We start from the raw sequence: 19374 nt of genomic DNA on the forward strand, positions 1-19374 counted from the left end.
ATAGCAACAAGAGATAGGCCATAGAACATAGAAACAAACAACGATTAGGTAAATTGTATGGAGGACCTAATCTGCCACAATTAGAAATAAATGAATGAATAAATAAAATGCACACACACATAAATAGATGAATACATTAATAAATAAATAAATGCACATAAATAGATAGATGCATGAATGCATCCAAATAATTTAGATCAATAAATAAATTGATGAATACATGAATGCTACAAGATTCTGGAGCAATCCCCTGCTCCCCACACCACTGGCAGAACTTGCGCCACCTTGTGTCATAGATTGATGTGGTGGACGGGGCCCTGACACTCTGTAAGATGTTAACAACAGAGGGCTCAAAATCTAAACCAGACCATTTTCGCTGTTCAGCAGCCAGGCCCACAGCTGCAGGCGGGAGGGATTCAGATGCCTCAACGTGCTCCCGTCATGTGACAATAGGTCTGGCCTTCGAGGTAGTTCCCATGCTGTCTTTGCTAGGAGTGACAGTATTGTGCTGAACCAGTGGTGTCTCCGCCATCTCAGGGAATTTAGAAGGACCTGGTGGCCTGCTTCCCTGATTCTGACAAGAGTCACTGGAATCAGCGGGAGCGGGGAAAGGTGTATAGCCAGGGCATCTAGACCAAGTGGCCTGGGGGGGATACCAAGAACCAGACGGGGCACTTTGTGTTTCTCTCTGAGGCAAATAGATCCAGCTCTGCTTCCCCTCACTATTCGGGGATGCGGTCGCCACTCCCCTTCCTGAGGGCCTTGCCTGGACAGCATGTCCGCTGCAGTGTCTCTTCGGTGATGTGGGCCCTCATTAGAGACGAGTTGATCCGCATGCCCACGAACATTACAGTTTGTGTGCGGGCCAGGTGGCTTTTTGCATGTTCAACCTGAGGCCTAGCTCTGAGATGTGCTTCAGGAGAGATGTCGTGTCGGCTTCTGCATGTTCTCGTGAATAAGCACAGGTTAGCCAATCGTCAAGGTAATTTAGTACTAAATCAAATCTCATCAAATTTCATTTGTCACATGCGCCGAATACAACAGGTGTAGACCATACAGTGAAATGCTTACTTACAAGCCCTTAGCCAACAAGCAGTTTTAAGAAAAATAAGTGATAAGAAAGTATTTACAAACAAAAGAAATACAAAAAAATAAAACAGAAGTAAAAAAGTAAAAAATTTGAAAAATAACAAATACTTAAAGAGCAACAATAAAATAACAGTAGGGAGGCTATATACAGGGGGTACCGGTACAGAGTCAATGTGCGGGGGCACAGGTTAGTTGAGGTAATTGAGGTAATATGTACAGTACCAGTCAAAATTTTGGTCACACCTACTCATTCAAGGGTTTTTCTTTATATTTTACTATTTTCTACATTGTAGAATACAAGTGAAGACATCAAAACTATGAAATAACACATATGGAATCATGTAAATCAACAAAGTGTTAATCAAATCAAAATAAATTATATTTTGGAGATTCTTCAAAGTAGCTACCCTTTCCTTTGATGACAGCTTTGCACACCTGGAGCCGGTGTAGTACGATGCAATCGTAGTCCTGTATTGACACTTTGCCTGTTTGATGGTTTGTCGAAGGGCATATCTGGATTTCTTATAAGCTTCCGGGTTAGAGTCCCGCTCCTTGAAAGTGGCAGCTCTACCCTTTAAGTCAGTGCGAATGTTGCCTGTAATCCATGGCTTCTGGTTGAGGTATGTATGTACGTACAGTCACTATGGGGACGACGTCATCGATGAACTTGTTGATGAAGCCAGTGACTGATGTGGTGTACTCAAGAGGATAGAGTTATGGTTAGATTTGCCAAATGGAGGGCGAGAGAGAGCTTTGTACGTGTCTCTGTGTGTGGAGGAAAGGTGTCCTAGAGTTTTTTTCCCTCAAGTTGCACATTTAACATGCTGGTGGAAATTTGGTAAAACAGATTTAAGTTTCCATGCATTAAAGTCCCCGGCCACTAGGAGCGCTGCCTCTGGATGAGCGTTTTCCTGTTTGCTTATGGCGGTATACAGCTCATTGAGTGCGGTCTTAGTGCCAGCATCGGTCTGTGGTGGTATGTAGACAGCTATGAAAAATACAGATGAAAACTCTAGGTAGATAGTGTGGTCTACAGCTTATCATGAGATACTTTACCTCAGACGAGCAAAACCTTGAGACTTTCTTAGATATCGTGCACCAGCTGTTGTTTACAAATAGACCGCCACCCCTTGTCTTACCAGAGGCTGCTGTTCTATCCTGCCGATACAGTGTAAAACCCGCCACCCCTTGTCTTACCAGAGGCTGCTGTTCTATCCTGCCGACACAGTGTTAAACCTGCCAGCTGTATGTTGTTCATATCGTCGTTCAGCCACGACTCATTGAAACATAAGATATTACAGTTTTGAATGTCCCATTAGTAGTTTAATCTTGCTCGTAGGTCATCGATTTTATTTTCCAATGATTGCATGTTTGCCAATAGAACGGATGGCAGTGGGGGTTTTCTCGCTCGCCAACGAGTTCTCATAAAGGCAGCCCGACCTCCACCCCCTTTTCCTCTGTCTTCTCTTCACGCAAATGACGGGGATTACGGCCTGTTCCCGGGAAAGCAGTATATCCTTCACGTTGGACTCGTCGGACTCGTTAAAGGAAAAAGCTTCTACCAGTTCATGGTGAGTAATCACTGTTCTGATGTAACTGTGCATGTAACTGATTAAATGTAACTCAGTATTTTCAATGTAAGTACGTAACCAAATAGTGTACCTTACAGTGTATTTCAATGAGCCAGCTTATTAAAAAGGCAAGATAAATAAAAGTGCATGTTAAAGAGGAGGTGGTTAGTGTTTGGTCCAGGCACGCTGACTGTTGTGAAGGAGCAGTGTGACCAGTATCTTCAGGGAGAATCCCACAAGCATCCATCCACTCTGGGAGAGTCCTAAGAAAGAAGGCAGGAGAGAGGGGGATGAGGAGGGGGGAAAGGAGACTGAACCACCCACAGGTGGCTGGTGGCATCTTCATTGGGAGAATGGGCTCATAGTAATGGCTGGAACGGAGACTACTTAATCGTATAAAGCACATCAAATCAAATCAAAGTTTATTTGTCACGTGCGCCGAATACAACAGGTGTAGACCTTACAGTGAAAGGCTTACTTACAGGCTCTAACCAATGGTGCGGGAAAAAAAGTATGTGTGTGTGTGTGTGTGTGTGTATGTGTGTGTGTAGGTAAGTAAAGAAATAAAACAACAGTAAAAAGACATTTGAAAAAAGAGTAGCAAGGCTATATACAGACACCTGTTAGTCAGGATTATTGAGGTAGTATGTACATGTAGATATGGTTAAAGTGACTATGCATATATGATGAACAGAGAGTAGCAGTAGCGTAAAAGAGGGGTTGGTGGGTGGGACACAATGCAGATAGCCCGGTTAGACAATGTGCGGGAGCACTGGTTGGTTGGGCCAATTAGGTAGTTTAACACATAGTTTGACACCAATCCATTCACTCTATTCCAGTCATTATTATGCGCTGTCCTCCCCTCACCAGCCTCCTGTGGAACCACTTTACAATATATTAGGCCAACCATCAAATTTAACAACAAAGCTACACTGCAAAGTGTGTAGTATTTTATTAAATCACTTTTTTTGATAGGTGTTTCCCACTTGATAGGCCTCACTTGGTAGTCTTTGCCCACTCGGTAGTCTTCGCCCACACGGTAGTCTTCGCCCACTCGGTAGTCTTCGCCCACTCGGTAGTCTTCGCCCACTCGGTAGTCTTCGCCCACTCGGTAGTCTTCGCTCTCTCGGTAGTCTTCGCCCACTCGGTAGTCTTCGCTCTCTCGGTAGTCTTCGCCCACTCGGTAGTCTTCGCCCACTCGGTAGTCTTCGCCCACACGGTAGTCTTCGCCCACTCGGTAGTCTTCGCCCTCTTGGTAGTCTTCGCCCTCTCGGTTGGCCTTTTGGTCTTTTTAGTTCTTTCACTTTCGGTAGCCGTTTCTCTCTGGGTTTCTCTTTCACTGGTAGGCCTTATAAATTCTGTAAATAAACTCTGCCATTTGCTGTCTGTGAGTTTTTCAATCTTTGTAGGCCTTTTACTATCTGTAGGCATTTCCCCTTCACACTTGATAGATGTTTGAATCTCTGTAGACCTTACGGTCTCTGTAGGTGTTTTGTCTTCGCTTTCCGTAGCCATTTCATTTTCGCTCTTGATAGGCCCTTTTGTCTCTAGAGAAATGTACTCTCTTGCTAGGCGTTTGGTTCTTGCTAGGCGTTTTCAGTTTGCTCTTGATAGACGTTTTCAGTATGGAATTCTCTTGGTAGGGGTTTTCAGTATTCTCTTGGCAGGGTTTTCAGTATGCTCTTGGTTGGAGTTCTGCTCCTGCCAGGGGTCAATTTCTTGCTAGCCGTTGTGTTCTTGGTAGGGGTTTGCTTTCTGCTTGGCGTCATTCTCTTGCTAGCCGTTGTGTTCTTGGTAGGGGTTTGCTTTCTGCTTGGCGTCATTCTCTTGCTAGCCGTTGTGTTCTTGGTAGGGGTTTGCTTTCTGCTTGGCGTCATTCTCTTGCTAGACGTTGTGTTCTTGGTAGGGGTTTGCTTTCTGCTTGGCGTCATTCTCTTGCTAGACGTTTTACCCCTGGTTGGCATCTCGATAGGCATTATGTTCTTGGTAGATGCTATGCTCTTGTTCTTGATGTTCTGGGTTTCCTGCCAGACAAGCCTCGACACCCAGTGAAATGTGGAAGACACATTTCAGTTGAACGCATTCAGTTGTACAACTGACTAGGTATTCCCCTTTTCACTTTCCATTGGAAACTTGGACATCAGTAGCTGCCTGGTTTATTAACTCCTAAAATTCCAATATTATCCAATCTGGGAGAATCCTGGTATAGATTAGATCGATAGATAGAGATAATAGAACAAGATGAGGGAACAATGCCAGCACGAGATGAGAGAGAGATGATAGAGAAATAAAAGAGAGCGATAAGAGAGAAAGATGAGAGAGAAATAAGAGAGCGAGATAAGGAAGAGAGAGGGTGAAAGATTATTATAATCTGTGTGTGTAGATTGACAGGTAGGATGACTAACACTAGTGAAGGTGAACAGGTGGTCACGGGTCAGGTGACAGAGGAATGGAGGAGACTGAGGCAGGAATTCCATTAACCATAAAGTGGTATATTTACTGGGTAGTTTGTCTGTGCTGCATAACAAAGGAAACAGAATAACATGTATCCAATCAAATTCAAATCAGAACGTCAAATCATAACAATCATTCTCATCATTAACATAATGAGGTAATTCACCAATTCAGATCAATAGGAATTCAATATGAAGCATGATTAAGTCATTTAGGATCTCAATCTATAATCTCAATTAGTTTGATATCAGGATTTTTCAATAATTATGTTTCATATTTAATCCTTCTAGGTTTGTCTTCATATGTACATGTAATTTTGTTACATTTTAACCATTTATCAATGGCGTAATTATCCCGTGATGATCTGTTGGTCCGTGATCATTTACTATTTACATAACACAATAGGTTTGAAGCGTGCGCTCCGCGGTAATAACTATAAATACTAACTGATGCTCTCCCAATCGCAACAGATAGTTCAGATGAAAGATAACAGATGAAAGATAACAGATTCTGTGAATTTACGTTGATTCGTGGACGCACAGAATGTCTGGATTAGAGGGAGTTGGGGAAGAGAAAGCAGCGGTGGATATTTCTTCCTTTAATGAGTTGAGATGTGTCAGACATTTCCACCTGACCTAATTAAAGCGCTCTGGACCAGCTGAGCAAGGGCCCATGAATTAAAAGGCGATTCCACCAACTCCATGGGCCTTTTCTACAGAGAGAGATGAGAGAGATAGTGCGATAGATGAGAGAGATAGTGCGATAGATGAGAGAGAGAGAGAGAGATAGATAAGGAAGAGAGAGAGAGATAGACAAGGAAGAGAGAGAGATAGACAAGGAAGAGAGAGAAAGATGAGTAAGAGCGATAGATAAGAAAGAGAGAGATAAGAGAGAGATAGATAAGATAAGAAAGATATATAAGAGAGAGCGAGGGGATAAATATTGGTCAATGCATAGAGAATACTGCTGTTTATCAACATGATTTCATTAACTTTTTCAGGAAATGCTATTGGTCCCTCCTGATCCAATCATTTGAAAACAGCATATAAAATATTACCATGTCCTCCTTATTACACTTATACACAGTAGCTATATATGTGCATTTGGAAAGTATTCAGACCTTTCCTCATTTTGTTACATTACAGCCTTATTCTAAAATTCATTAAATACAACATGTTCCTCATCAATCTACACACAACACCCCATAATGACATCACAATACCCCATAGTGACATCACAATACCCCATAATGACAAAGCGAAAACAAGTTTAGACATTTTTTCAAATTTATGAAAAATAAAAAACAGAAATACCTTATTTACATAAGTATTCAGACCCTTTGCTATGAAACTCGAAATTGAGCTCCGATGCATCCTGTTTCCATTGATCATTCTTGAGATGTTTCTACAACTTGATTGGAGTCCACCTGTGGTAAATTCAATTGATTGGACATGATTTGGAAAGGCACACACCTGTCTATATAAGGTCCCACAGTTGACATGGCATGTCAGAGCAAAACACCAAGCCATGAGGTCGAAGGAATTGTCCGTAGAGTTCCGAGACAGTATTGTGTCGAGACACAGATCTGAGGAAGTGTACCAAAACATTTCTGCAGCATTGAAGGTGCCCAAGAACACACTGGCCTCCATCATTCTTAAATGGAATAAGTTTGGAATCACAAAGACTCTTCCTAGAGCTGGACACCCGGCCAAACTGAGCATTCGGGTGGAGAAGGGCCTTGTTCAGCGAGGTGACAAAGAACCTTATGATCACTCTGACAGAGCTCCAGAGTACCTCTGTGGGGATAGGATAACCTTCCAAAAGGACAACCATCTCTGCAGCACTCCACCAATCAGCCTTTTATGGTAGAGTGGCCAGATAGAAGCCACTCTTCAGTAAAAGGCAGATGACAGCCCACTTGGAGTTTGCCAAAAGGACTCTCAGACCATGAGAAACAAGATTCTCTGGTCTGATGAAACCAAGATTTAACTTTTTAGCCTGAATGCCAAGCGTCACACCTGGAGGAAACCCGGCACTATCCCTCCGGTGAAGCATGGTGGTGGCAACATCATGCTGTAGGGATGTTTTTCAGCAGCAGGGACTGGGAGACTAGTCAGGATCGAGGGAAAGATGAACGGAGACAAGTACAGAGATCATTGATGATAACCTGCACCAGAGTGCTCAGGACCTCAGACTGGGGTAAAGGTTCACCTTCCAACAGGACAATGACCCTAAGCACACAGCCAAGACAACGCAAGAGTGGCTCCGGGACAAGTCTCTGAATGTCCTTGAGTGGCCCAGCCAGAGCTCTGACTTGAACCCGATCAAACATCTCTGGAGAGACCTGAAAATAGCTGTGCAGCGAAGCTCCCCATCCAACCTGACAGAGCTTGAGAGGATCTGCAGAGAAGAATGAGAGAAACTCCCCAAATACAGGTGTACCAAACTTGTAGCGGCATACCCCAAAAGACTTGAGGCTGTAATCACTGCCAAAGGTGCTTCAACAAAGTACTGAATAAATGGTCTGAATACCTATGTAAATGTTAAATTTCTGTTGTTAGTTTTTTAAAATAATAAATTAGCAAAATGTCTAAACCTGTTTTCACTTTGTCATTATGGGGTTTGTTTGTAGATTGATGAGGGGGGGGGGAATTATTTAATCAATTTTAGAATAAGGCTGCAACATAACAAAATGTGGAAAAAGTCAAGGGGTCTGAATACTTTCCAAATGCACTGTACGGTACCACCTTGACATCTGTGATCTGCTTGCCTCAATAAATGAATGCTAGAACATTGGTCGCTAGGATTAGCTATTTGCATCTAGTCTCTTAATAATTGCATAACGGTGAAAGTTGTACACGTGTGCATTATAGTCATACTGAGAGGTGATGCAAGGCTCGTTGCCTTGACTAGACTCCTCCAGAGACGTACACAGCCTGTTGCATTTATTCACATAATATTGGAGTCAGATTGATGAACGCAGTTTATTATTATATTAAACATAATGGTTGGATAATTACCGTTAACTAAAAATGGTGACTCCTCAGTTAATGATGGGGATTTCCATACACACTTACAGTGGTGGTGTGTCACTTTGTTATTGTTTGAATAGCAGATTGTCCCTTTAAGTAAAAATAGTTTTAAGTACTACTTAAGTAATTTTCCAGGGTTTCTGTACTTTATTTATATTTTTGACAACTTTTACTCCACTACATTTCTAAAGAACATATGCACTTTTTACTCCCATACATTTTCTTTACTGGTGGCGCCACCTTGAGATAGGTCAGTAGTGGTAGTAGCATTTCGCCTCTTCCTCCAGTACTGGCATCTCACCACAGCTAGAACCCTAGGAGGGGGGTTAGTGACAGCATTATATTCTGTACAAAACCACTGCACCTTTATCAGTATCAATCAGATTCAACAATATCAATGGCTAAGTCTAAAATGACACACTATGTCCTATATTTTTTTTCATTTGACCTTTATTTAACCAGGTAGGCCAGTTGAGAACAAGTTCTCATTTACAACTGCGACCTGGCCAAGATAAAGCAAAGCAGTGATATAGTACACTAATGTAATACTTATATATAGTACACTACGATAGGTAGCATAGTGGTTAGAGCGTTGGGTCAGTAACCGAAAGGTTGCTGGATTGAATCCCTGAGCTGACAAGGTAAAAATCTGTCGTTCTGCCCCTAAGCAAGGCAGTTAACCCACTGTTCCCCGGGCACCGAAGACGTGGAAGTCGATTATGGCAGCCCCCCGCACCTCTCTGATTCAGAGGGGTTTGGTTAAATGCAGAAGATGCATTGTTGTACAACTGACTAGGTACCCCCCTTTCCCTTATTTCAAGGAGTTGGCCACTATGTAAACGCATAGAGATAAATGAAGAAAGAAGCCGTTATGGCAAAAATAGGAGACGTTCTCTCTATGGTGTCATTTAATCTGTTCGTTATCGTTACAAGCCTAATTGCCTTACCTGGTCCTGCCAGGGACTGGTGGCGCCATCTAGAGTTAGGTCAGAAGTGGGTTCACTAGTTACTTCTTCCAGTACAGGCATATCATCAAAGGTAGAAGAATCCAAGAACAGGTTTAGTGAGTAACATAATTATATGTACAAACTTTCCCAAAATTCTTCTGGTTTTCCAGGAATTCTGGTTGGAAGATTCCCGGAATCAAGAAGGAATAAGCAAGAAACCTGGTTCTGTGGATTCTGTCTATTGTGCTCATCTGATGGCTTCTACACACACCATGCTGATTGGAGACCGAGAGAAATAAAGGGAGAAATAAAGAGAGAGTGTGGTGGGGACTCCTAAGATTCAGTATTTTTGGAATGGAGGAAATTATTTACCGGAGTCTACTTTGAGAACAAACTCTCACATCTTTCACAGCAAAGAAAGAGCTAGCTAGCGAGGGAGAGAGAGATGGGAGGGTCACAGCTAGGCATAGGTAGGCATGTCGTCAGTGCTTCTTTTGTAATTCGGGAGGTGCCGGAACACATATCACGTTTGTGTAGTGACATAGAGCAGTAGAGTACAGGCATTTAGAGGTTGCACACATTGGCCCTCCCCTTCCCACCATTCACTCACTCATTTACTAACAGCCTGATAGTAAGCAGCAGCAGGTCATATACAGTACCAGTCAAAAGTTTGAACACACCTATTCATTCAAGTTTTTCTTTATTTTGTACTATTTTCTACATTGTAGAATAATAGTGAAGATATCAAAAATATGAAATAACACATATGTAATCATATAGTAAGCAAGAAAGTGTTAAACAAATCGAAATATATTTTATATTCTTCAAAGTAGCCACCCTTTGAAAAAACATGACATATTGATGACAGCAAATAGTGAGGAAAGTCTTACCTGCAGTCTAAATTAGTTTTCATTTATCTGCCATCTACACTCCGTGGATGGGCTACCATCGCCTATCTCTGACCACGTTTTGAAGCAGCGTATTCTCTTGGAAATTAGGCAAGATTCATTTGTTTAACAGTGCAAATGCTGCTCAATGATTGGCTGGAATTTCAGTTAGTAATCTCATTCTTTTTCTTCTAACCTGTTTCGTTTGTAAAATTGTCAGCGTGAAAATTGCAGGTGTAACAAGCATTAGAATGCCATTGCTAATTTCCATCAATTTAAGACTTTCAATGTGTAACACGCATGAGCAGAAATAGTAATATGTAACCATTTTTGCAAATATCACCTGATGAAATGACATGCCTGGACAAAGTGGATGGTTTGGAAGAAATGGCCTGATGATACAATGCAAAACTTACCTTTCCACATTCTTCACCAACGTGGAAAACCAGTTTGAAAACAGAGGTCCAAGGTTCAAAGGGAAAATCTCCATTTCTGAAGAATGTTTTTATTCACTATTCTAGAACAGTGACATTCCCACACATTTGCCAGTGAAATCATCATTTCTCACTGTGACAACTATTCTGTCCTGTGCAAGTTTTTCTTCAGTTTTCTATAAATATACATCCCAAAAATACATTTGACACCTTAAATTTGTTTTTTGACCCCTTTTATTTGACAAAAAGTTGAAATGAAAAACATGTTATGGTGACATCTTAATTTAACCGTAATGTGGATTTAAGTAGGATGGTGGACGTGATTTGCCCCCTAATATTATCAGTTGTAACGCTTGATCACCTGTGAAAATTGCAATAAAAACGCACGAATGAACAGCAACAAAGTGTAGTGATCAATACAAACCTTGAGGGATTTGACAAAAACCTAAAAGCCAGAGAATTGTAAAGACTTGGAAGAGATTTCATGTATTCATAATTAATAGTTGAGCATATTTCAGTGTGCACGCGCACCTGTCCTCTTCACAACACCATCCCTCCACCCATAATCTCCATTCTCTGCAGAGGACAGAAAAGGCGTGAGTAAGATTTCCAATGTATTCATTACACATGACAAATAAACCTGAAAACATTATATAACACAAAACAAGTGCTAAAACAGGAACCTGAATTGAACAGCATAGCAAAAAATCTCACCATAGGCGGTTCTATGAAAGCGAGCCAATCAGAAGAGTGCGTTGGGAGAAGCCCCATTGATTGACACTTGTAGATAGCCAATGCTGAGCCAAGCAGGTTTCCTACAGAATAGACCAGCCCCTGAAGCCACTGCTGGTTAGAGTTCTCCAACAGCTTGAATGCTGAGAGAAAAGGCAACAGTGAGCAGTGGTAACATGCTTATAAAATACATCAAATCAAATTGTATGTCACATGCGCCAAATACAACAGTGAAATGCTTACTTACAAGCCTTTAACCAACAGCGCAGTTAATAAAAATAAGTGTTAAGAAAGTATTTACGAAAATAAACTGAAGTAAAAAAATTGAAAAATACCAATTAAAGAGCAACAATAAAATAACAGTAGCGAGGCTATATACAGGGGGTACCGGTACAGAGTCAATGTGCGAGGGCACAGGTTAGTTGAGGTAATAATGAAATTATGATATGTAGGTTCAGGAGAGCCCCAGGAGAAAGGTTGACAACATTTTAGTGATTTAGCGGACACTCTTGTCCAGAGAGACTTAGTTAGTGCATTCATCTTAAGTAGCTAGGTGAGACAATCACAGTAAGTACATTTTTCCTTAATAAAGTTGAGGTGACCACTACTGTAGTCTCAGACGGCAAGGTAGAGCTACCCTTTTGCTATTTAGTGTGTTTGTACAAATGAAGTCGGAAGTTTACATACACCTTAGCCAAATACATTTAAACTTAGTTTTTCACAATTCCTGACATTTAATCCTAGTAAAAAAATCCCTGTCTTAGGTCAGTTAGGATCACCACTTTACTTTAAAAATGTGAAATGTCAGAATAATAGTAGAGAAAATGATTTATTTCAGCTTTTATTTCTTTCATCACATTCCCAGTGAGTGGGGAACGATACCATTCCTCTATGTATATTGCTACAGGAGAAAGCTCTTAGCAGAGGGAGGACAGGTAACTGTGCACAATATAGAGACTACTATGACGTTAAATTGAACGTTACACACACACACCTAGATCATGGTGAGAGTAGCAGAGATAGTGTAATAATTTCAGACACTATCGTCAACTTTCAGTGATTGGTTTGTCAAAGAAGGTACCGTGCTTGAAATAATAGCCACAGATCCCTGTATATAGGAGGCCAAATCCCCAGAAGGGAAGTTAGCGGTAATAATAGCATCACATCTCCTGCAGAGTGTGATGAAACATGTGACTCAGAGTTTTGTACTCTTCCAACACCACTAATCTCTCCCCCATTTCTAACAGCTAGTAAACACTTGACATCTCTCCCAGAAGACTGGGACGAGTGACACAATTTTTACACTGTAACGAGGGTGTTCACAAAGGGGTGGGGTGTAGATCGGCCTTGGGATGAGCGACGTGTACCTAACCTGAGCACAGGAAAGTATTATCCACAGGTACCGACTGTAGCAGAACACAGTAGGTCATTGGAGATGTTGGTGGTTAGGGAACCGGGTATGAGTTGGGAGACAGGTAGGGAGTATCTGAAAGGTTCAGTCCTAGACTTATCAGTGAACCACGAAGATAACAGGAGACAGATTCACGACAGTCGCTGTAGGGACAGTAACTGAAGGAGTTGTAGCACTGGCAAAGGATAATATAGTAACAGCATGGAACAGGACTACAGAGCAAATGAAGAGTATTGTGAAGTACGCGTCAGGGGCAGTGTTAGTAGTAACAGGGGTTACTTAAGTAGCATTGTTGGGATATCATCTTTTGAGGGCATTGATGTTGAAACGTATATACAGTGCTGAGTTACCACAAGATGAAGTAAAGTTGATTAAGGCCACCGCATGTGTATATCGGGTGGACATGGAGGAGGAAAGAGATGGGGAGTGAAGTGAAAATGACATGGCTTGGGAACACCTCTTGGAGCCTGTGGCCTGACAGGGGAAGACTGGGTGAAATCATGAGGCTTTATAGGGCGTTCATTTCAGTGGAATCCAGCAGAAAAGTATCCCGAAGGCATAGAGTCAGAAAAAGAGAGAGTGGGAATTGTCATGTTATCACACTTGGGTTTTTCTTAGCATATAAACTCAGCAAAATAAGAAACGTTCATTTTTCAGGACCCTGTCTTTCAAAGATAATTCATAAAAATCCAAATATCTTCACAGATCTTCATTGTAAAGGGTTTAAACACTGTTTCCCATGCTTGTTCAATGAACCATGAACATGCACCTGTGGAACGGTCATTAAGACACTAACAGCTTACAGAGGGTAGGCAATTAAGGTCAGTTATGAAAACTTAGGACACTAAAGAGGCCTTTCTACTGACTCCAAAAGAAAGATGCCCAGGGTCCCTGCTCATCTACGTGAACATGTCTTAGGCATGCTGCAAGAAGGCATGAGGACTGCAGATGTGGCCAGGGCAATAAATTGCAATGTCCGTACTGTGAGACGCTACAGGGAGACAGGACGGACAGCTGATCGTCCTCGCAGTGGCAGACCACGTGTAACAACACCTGCACAGGATGGGTACATCCGAACATCACACCTGCGGGACAGATACAGGATGGCAACAACAACTACCCGAGTTACACCAGGAACGCACAATCCCTCCATCAGTGCTCAGACTGTCCGCAATAGGCTGAGAGAGGCTGGACTGAGGGCTTGTAGGCCTGTTGTAATGGCAGGTCCTCACCAGACTTCACCGGTAACAACGTCGCCTATGGGCACAAACCCATCGTCGCTGGACCAGACAGGACTGGCAATAAGTGCTCTTCTCTGACGAGCCACGGTTTTGTCTCACCAGGGGTGATGGTCGGATTCGCGTTTAACGTCGAAGGAATGAGCGTTACACCGAGGCCTGTACTCTGGAGCGGGATTGATTTGGAGGTGGAAGGTTCGTTATGGTCTGGGGCGGTGTGTCACAGCATCGTCGGACTGAGCTTGTTGTCATTGCAGGCAATCTCAACGCTGTGCGTTACAGGGAAGACATCCTCCTCCCTCATGATGTGGTACTCTTCATGCAGGCTCATCCTGACATGACCCTCCAGCATGACAACGCCACACTGCTCATTCTGTGCGTGATTTCCTGCAAGACAGGAATGTCAGTGTTCTGCCATGGCCAGCGAAGAGCCCGGATCTCAATCCCATTGAGCATGTCTGGGACCTGTTGGATCGGAGGGTGAGGGCTAGGGCCATTCCCTCCAGAAATGTCTGGGAACTTGCAGGTGCCTTGGGGGAAGAGTGGGGTAACATCTCACAGTAAGAACTGGCAAATATGGTGCAGTCCATGAGGAGGAGATGCACTGCAGTACTTAATGCAGCTAGTGGCCACACCAGATACTGACTGTTACTTTTGATTTTGACCCCCCTTTGTTCAGGGACACATTATTCCATTTCTGTTAGTCACATGTCTGTGTAACTTGTTCAGTTTATGTCTCAGTTGTTGAATCTTGTTATGTTCATACAAATATTTACACATGTTAAGTTTGCTGAAAATAAACGCAGTTGACAGTGAGAGGACATTTCTTTTTTTGCAGAGTTCATGTAATTATGCATACCATAGCACATTATTAATACTTGTTACGTTTTGTGTTTCTATTTGCTTTCAAGTCTTGTGCTGTCACTCTCTTAGGAACCAGAAGGAGGAAATGAAGAACGTCAAAATCTCCAGCTGAAATGTCATTATCAGTTGTCCGATGAGAGATGGACATAAAAGTGTACATAGTGTAGTTATAGATCAGAAGTCTCAGAGGTGTAAACCTAATCATCAACTGTGTTGTTAATGGTTTATTTTTTTGTTCATTCATAAGTAATTTCCAAGTTTATATAACATTGAACAGTATGTCATTATTATTCAAAAGGGGGACTGATGGGTACTGACTTCTAAACTTGAAATATCCTTATTCATGTCACTGAGGGAGAGAGTAGAATGCTGAGTTTACATCCGAACAGAACATGTTATTGTTAGATATTAGGAACCCTATGGAGTGGAGAAGGACTACAGTCTGGTTTCAGTTGTTTGGTTATTATTTTAAATACTTGCTACACCAGAAGTGAATGGTTATACATAGGAGGAATGTATATGGTGGGGTCAATGAAGGGTGGATATGAGCCATGGGCTTGGAGAGTTACTAAGTAAGGGAAAAGGGAATCACATGGTTGCGGTCACTGATAAGGGTGGAGAGATGTGGTTTAGTGAGGAATGGGGGCGGAGGTCAGGTCAGGACACATTAAGGGAGAAGGAACAGTTTATTACACACATCACTTAACTTCCTGCCTAGCAACAAAGATGTCATGTTTAGAGAGGAGGAGACATCTAAAGTGGGGAATAAATACTTGTGCTGGTGGGAACATGTCTTTGTCATTTCAGCTGTCTGACCCACTGGGTGAATAAACTTGGTTTGAGCTTTTCCTCATTGTCTGTTAGTTTTTCGCTCTGCTTGTCAGAACCTAACAACGGCTAAGGGCTGTATCCAGGCACTCTGCATTGTGTTGTGCTTAAGAACAGCCCTTAGTTGTGGTTTATTGGCCATATACCACAAACTCACACAAGGTGCCTTATTGGAAAATAAACACTTACTGGCAGACATGGACATGAGAGCCTGGATGGGCCTCCAGGCCATCATACAGACCATCATGATGGGGAAGATGGATATGGTGTTACCAGACATGTACATAATAAATAGATTCATAGGAATCTGCTTCAGGGGCCCCAGACCTACGTCCCAGCAACGCTGTCATAGAGGTGGTGGGGGGGGGGGGGGGGGGAGAGAGAGCAATTTAATAACAAGCTACAGGTAACTGCCAAAATAAAGGAAGCACCAACATAAAGTGTCTTATTAAAAGGTTGTTGGGTCACCACGAGCCAGAAGAGCTTCACTGCACCTTGGCATAGATTTTACAAGTGTCTGGAACTCTATTGGAGGGATGTGACACCATTCTTCATGAGAAATTCCATCAAAGTGTTTTGTTGAATAAAAATAATTAAAAAACAATTGCGGAAAAGGGGGATATTGCGCCGCTCCAGAATCTCCCCTAAGTGTTCAATTGGGTTGAGTTCTGGAGACTGACATACACACCCTTTAAACCCCCTATGCTCCTTTGAGACCCCTCTTTCAAAGTTACTGAGATCTCTTCTTCTAGCCATGGTAGCCACAACAACAGGCTACTGGGCATTTTATACACAACCTTAACCAGGATGAGATGTTGATTGCTTAATTAACTCAGGAACCACACCTGTGTGGAAGCACCTGCTTTCAATATAGTTTATATCCCTCATTTACTCAAGTGTTTCCTTTAGTTTGGCAGTTACCTGTATATTCAAGGCATTTTTTTTTAAAGTACAATGTGCACAGGGAGATTTGTTAATGCACCCTGATCATATGTAGCGCGAGGGCCAGTCTGTTTGTGCTACCATGCAAACTTCCTGTCACTCATTGACAATGACAGCAACGGATTTGGCAAAAGTACAAACAGATCAGATCATTTAAATTCCTCCTCTACACTACCTACCTTCTCCACCAGGTTTTTGTCTGATTCCTGGATGCTGGTGTCTGGGACTGGTTTGTCTGAATAGCCAATTGGATACATCACATCTCCCTGGTTACTCTGTCTGTCACCACGACCCCTGGAAGAGACAGAGGTCAGTTCAGTTCACTTTATTCAGAGGGCTATAGATGGTGAGAGAGGCTGTAGCATAGGATATACAGGTTATTCATAGTTCTAACAAGGTAGCTAGTTCTTCAAGCAGGTCATGCCTGTGTATCTGAATTCATGATCAAATGTGGGCTCTGGGCACAATAATCCACCATTTGTCAGGTAAAATCAACATGGCTGATAGAGTTCCAATCCAAAAATCAACCACTAAACCCTACGCACCTGTGGGTTCCTCTTCTTACCTGGCATTGCCAGCAGCGCAGCAGCGCCTCTTCAACCTCAGGAGGCTGAAGAAATTCGGCTTGTCACCAAAAGCACTCACAAACTTCTACAGATGCACAATCGAGAGCATCCTGTCGGGCTGTATCACCGCCTGGTACGGCAACTGCTCCGCCCACAACCGTAAGGCTCTCCAGAGGGTAGTGAGGTCGGCAGAACGCATCACCCGGGGCAAACTACCTGCCCTCCAGGACACCTACACCACCCGATGTCACAGGAAGGCCATAAAGATCATCAAGGACAACAACCACCCAAGCCACTGCCTGTTCACCCCGCTATCATCCAGAAGGCGAGGTCAGTACAGGTGCATCAATGCAGGGACCGAGAGACTGAAAAACAGCTTCTATCTCAAGGCCATCAGACTGTTAAACAGCCACCACTAACATTTTGCGGCCGCTGCCAACATACTGACTCAACTCCAGCCACTTTAAAAATGGGAATTGATGGAAATTATGTAAAAACGTACCACCAGCCACTTTAAACAATGCCACCTAATATAATGTTTACATACCCTACATTACACATCTCTTATGTATATGTATATACTGTACTCTATATCATCTACTGCATCTTGCCATCTTATGTAATACATGGACCACTAGCCACTTTAAACTATGCCACTTTATGTTTACATACCCTACATTACTCATCTCATAGGTATATACCGTACTCTATACCATGTACTGCATCTTGCCTATGCCGTTCTGTACCATCACTCATTCATATATCTTTATGTACATATTCTTTATCCCTTTACACTTGCGTGTACAAGGTAGTAGTTGTGGAATTGTTAGGTTAGATTACTTGTTGTTATTACTGCATTGTCGGAACTAGAAGCACAAGCATTTCGCTACACTCGCATTAACATCTGCTAACCATGTGTATGTGACTAATAAAATTTGATTTGATTTGATTTGTCAGCTCCAAAGCCCATTTCATCCTCCTAGCTCCTCCTCTTGTAGACAACGCCCCTCCCCCCTGTCCCCCTGGAGTCGCCATGGCAACGTAGAACTCTGCTGAACAACGCCACAAACCCTGCAAAGTGAAAACACAACATGATTACATGAAAGGAACTGAAGTATATATTAACAATGACCAAAACAGATCTTTGTTTTTGCAGAACTTCATAGATCTTGCTTGTGTCAGAGACTATTACAAAATAACGCATATTTTCATCTAGAGGAAAGGGAAAAGGCCTTGGTTTTACTTGACATAAAACAAACAGGACTATAACAGGGGTGAAACGTATTGGTTTCGTTTTAAACTTGAAAGAAACGCTAGATCTGGCTACAATCAAAATCAAAGTGTATTTGTCACATGCCAGATTACAGCAGGTGTAAACCATACAGGGAAATGTTTCCGTACAAGCTCTTCAACAATGAAGAGTTCAATATCAGAGGCAAGACAGAAAATCCAGAATAGGATCTTAAAAAAAGATATCTGCTTACGATGTTGTGTTTGAATGTTAACAATACGTTTGTAGACGTCATTTACATTTAAAGACGCTGTCAAGACATATCCCTAATGTAAACTGGGACTTTTGCTAATAGAGTACAAATGTGCTGAAGCAGCTGGCTAGCTTGATAGCATGCAATCTAGTTAGCTACCGTTACTAGCTAGTTTCAGACATCTACTATAGTAAACATTAGAGGTTAAATATATAAAATGACAACATTTCTTACCTTACAGACACGTTCCAACTACTGTTTAATATGCTTTAATATTAGTATTGTGCAGAATTAGCAGGCAAATAATGGATAATTATCAAATTAAATCACAAGCAGTGAACACAACTTGAATGGACGACATTAGATGGCCGAGAAAAAATAAAAATAACATACGATGGTCGGTCTCAAAATGATGACATATCATTATTGATGTCGCTCTTCACTGCCCTCTTGTGGGCAAACATAGTAGTAGAAAAGTAAAACTTCTTCAATGGGGTTTAAAGGCGGTTGGCATCCGATGTTAATGGCGCATTACCGCCACCAGCTAGACGGGGTGTTGAATGAGGATGAAATAAAAAACATTACGGAAAAGGGGGATAACGACATCATATAAAATTAGACACGTCAACTAACAAAACACATCCCACGTCTTCAATCAAAGTCCACTCCAAAATACATCCCTAGCAGGCTCAGGGGCCTGTGATGACGGTACATCACCCACAGCCTCGGCTGTGAAATTATGAAAAACCAAAAAACGTACAGCTGCATTCACAATGATTCCAATTTTCTTTGACATCCTCTCCGCTCGTGCTATACAGTTTATGACCATTGCAATTAATAATACAAAGTCCACCTTTAACATGTTGCATTTCACTATCCCTCGTTTGATTAGAAA

At 42.2% G+C, this 19374-nt stretch overlaps 2 protein-coding genes across 3 annotated transcripts in view; one reads left to right on the forward strand and one right to left on the reverse strand.

The window, feature by feature from the left end:
- Positions 1 to 19374, forward strand: part of LOC129835641 (uncharacterized) — a gene marked incomplete at its 5' end in the record, with an annotated part of 390259 nt that overhangs the window by 205803 nt on the left and 165082 nt on the right. The window lies entirely within an intron of this gene.
- On the reverse strand, positions 10631 to 19239 carry LOC129835724 (ER membrane protein complex subunit 4-like). Of its 2 annotated transcripts, none has more exons than XM_055901496.1 (6): positions 18714 to 19239; positions 17946 to 18066; positions 16609 to 16742; positions 15677 to 15830; positions 11129 to 11289; positions 10631 to 10990 (listed from the first exon to the last, which is right to left on the reverse strand). In XM_055901496.1, exons 2-6 carry the CDS (start codon positions 18028 to 18030, stop codon positions 10955 to 10957), a joined length of 570 nt encoding a protein of 189 aa, XP_055757471.1. In that variant the 5' UTR covers positions 18031 to 18066; positions 18714 to 19239; the 3' UTR covers positions 10631 to 10954. The 2 variants fall into 2 exon arrangements, with proteins under 2 accessions (XP_055757471.1, XP_055757470.1); XM_055901495.1 differs by having other exon boundaries at positions 16609 to 16723; positions 16995 to 18066; positions 18714 to 19002.

Source organism: Salvelinus fontinalis, chromosome 36 (genome assembly GCF_029448725.1).
Source record: "Salvelinus fontinalis isolate EN_2023a chromosome 36, ASM2944872v1, whole genome shotgun sequence".
Classification (NCBI taxonomy): domain Eukaryota; kingdom Metazoa; phylum Chordata; class Actinopteri; order Salmoniformes; family Salmonidae; genus Salvelinus; species Salvelinus fontinalis.

Bases quoted from the DNA above. Each gene is read 5' to 3' on its own strand.
- LOC129835724 (XM_055901496.1), bottom strand. From the start codon at position 18,030: ATGGCGACTCCAGGGGGACAGGGGGGAGGGGCGTTGTCTACAAGAGGA. The intron at 16,743-17,945 runs ATCAAATCAAAT...AGTGAACTGAAC, and splicing joins ATGGGCTTTGGAGCTGACAA to TGACCTCTGTCTCTTCCAGG. The intron at 15,831-16,608 runs GTAGGTAGTGTA...CCTCTATGACAG, and splicing joins ACAAAAACCTGGTGGAGAAG to CGTTGCTGGGACGTAGGTCT.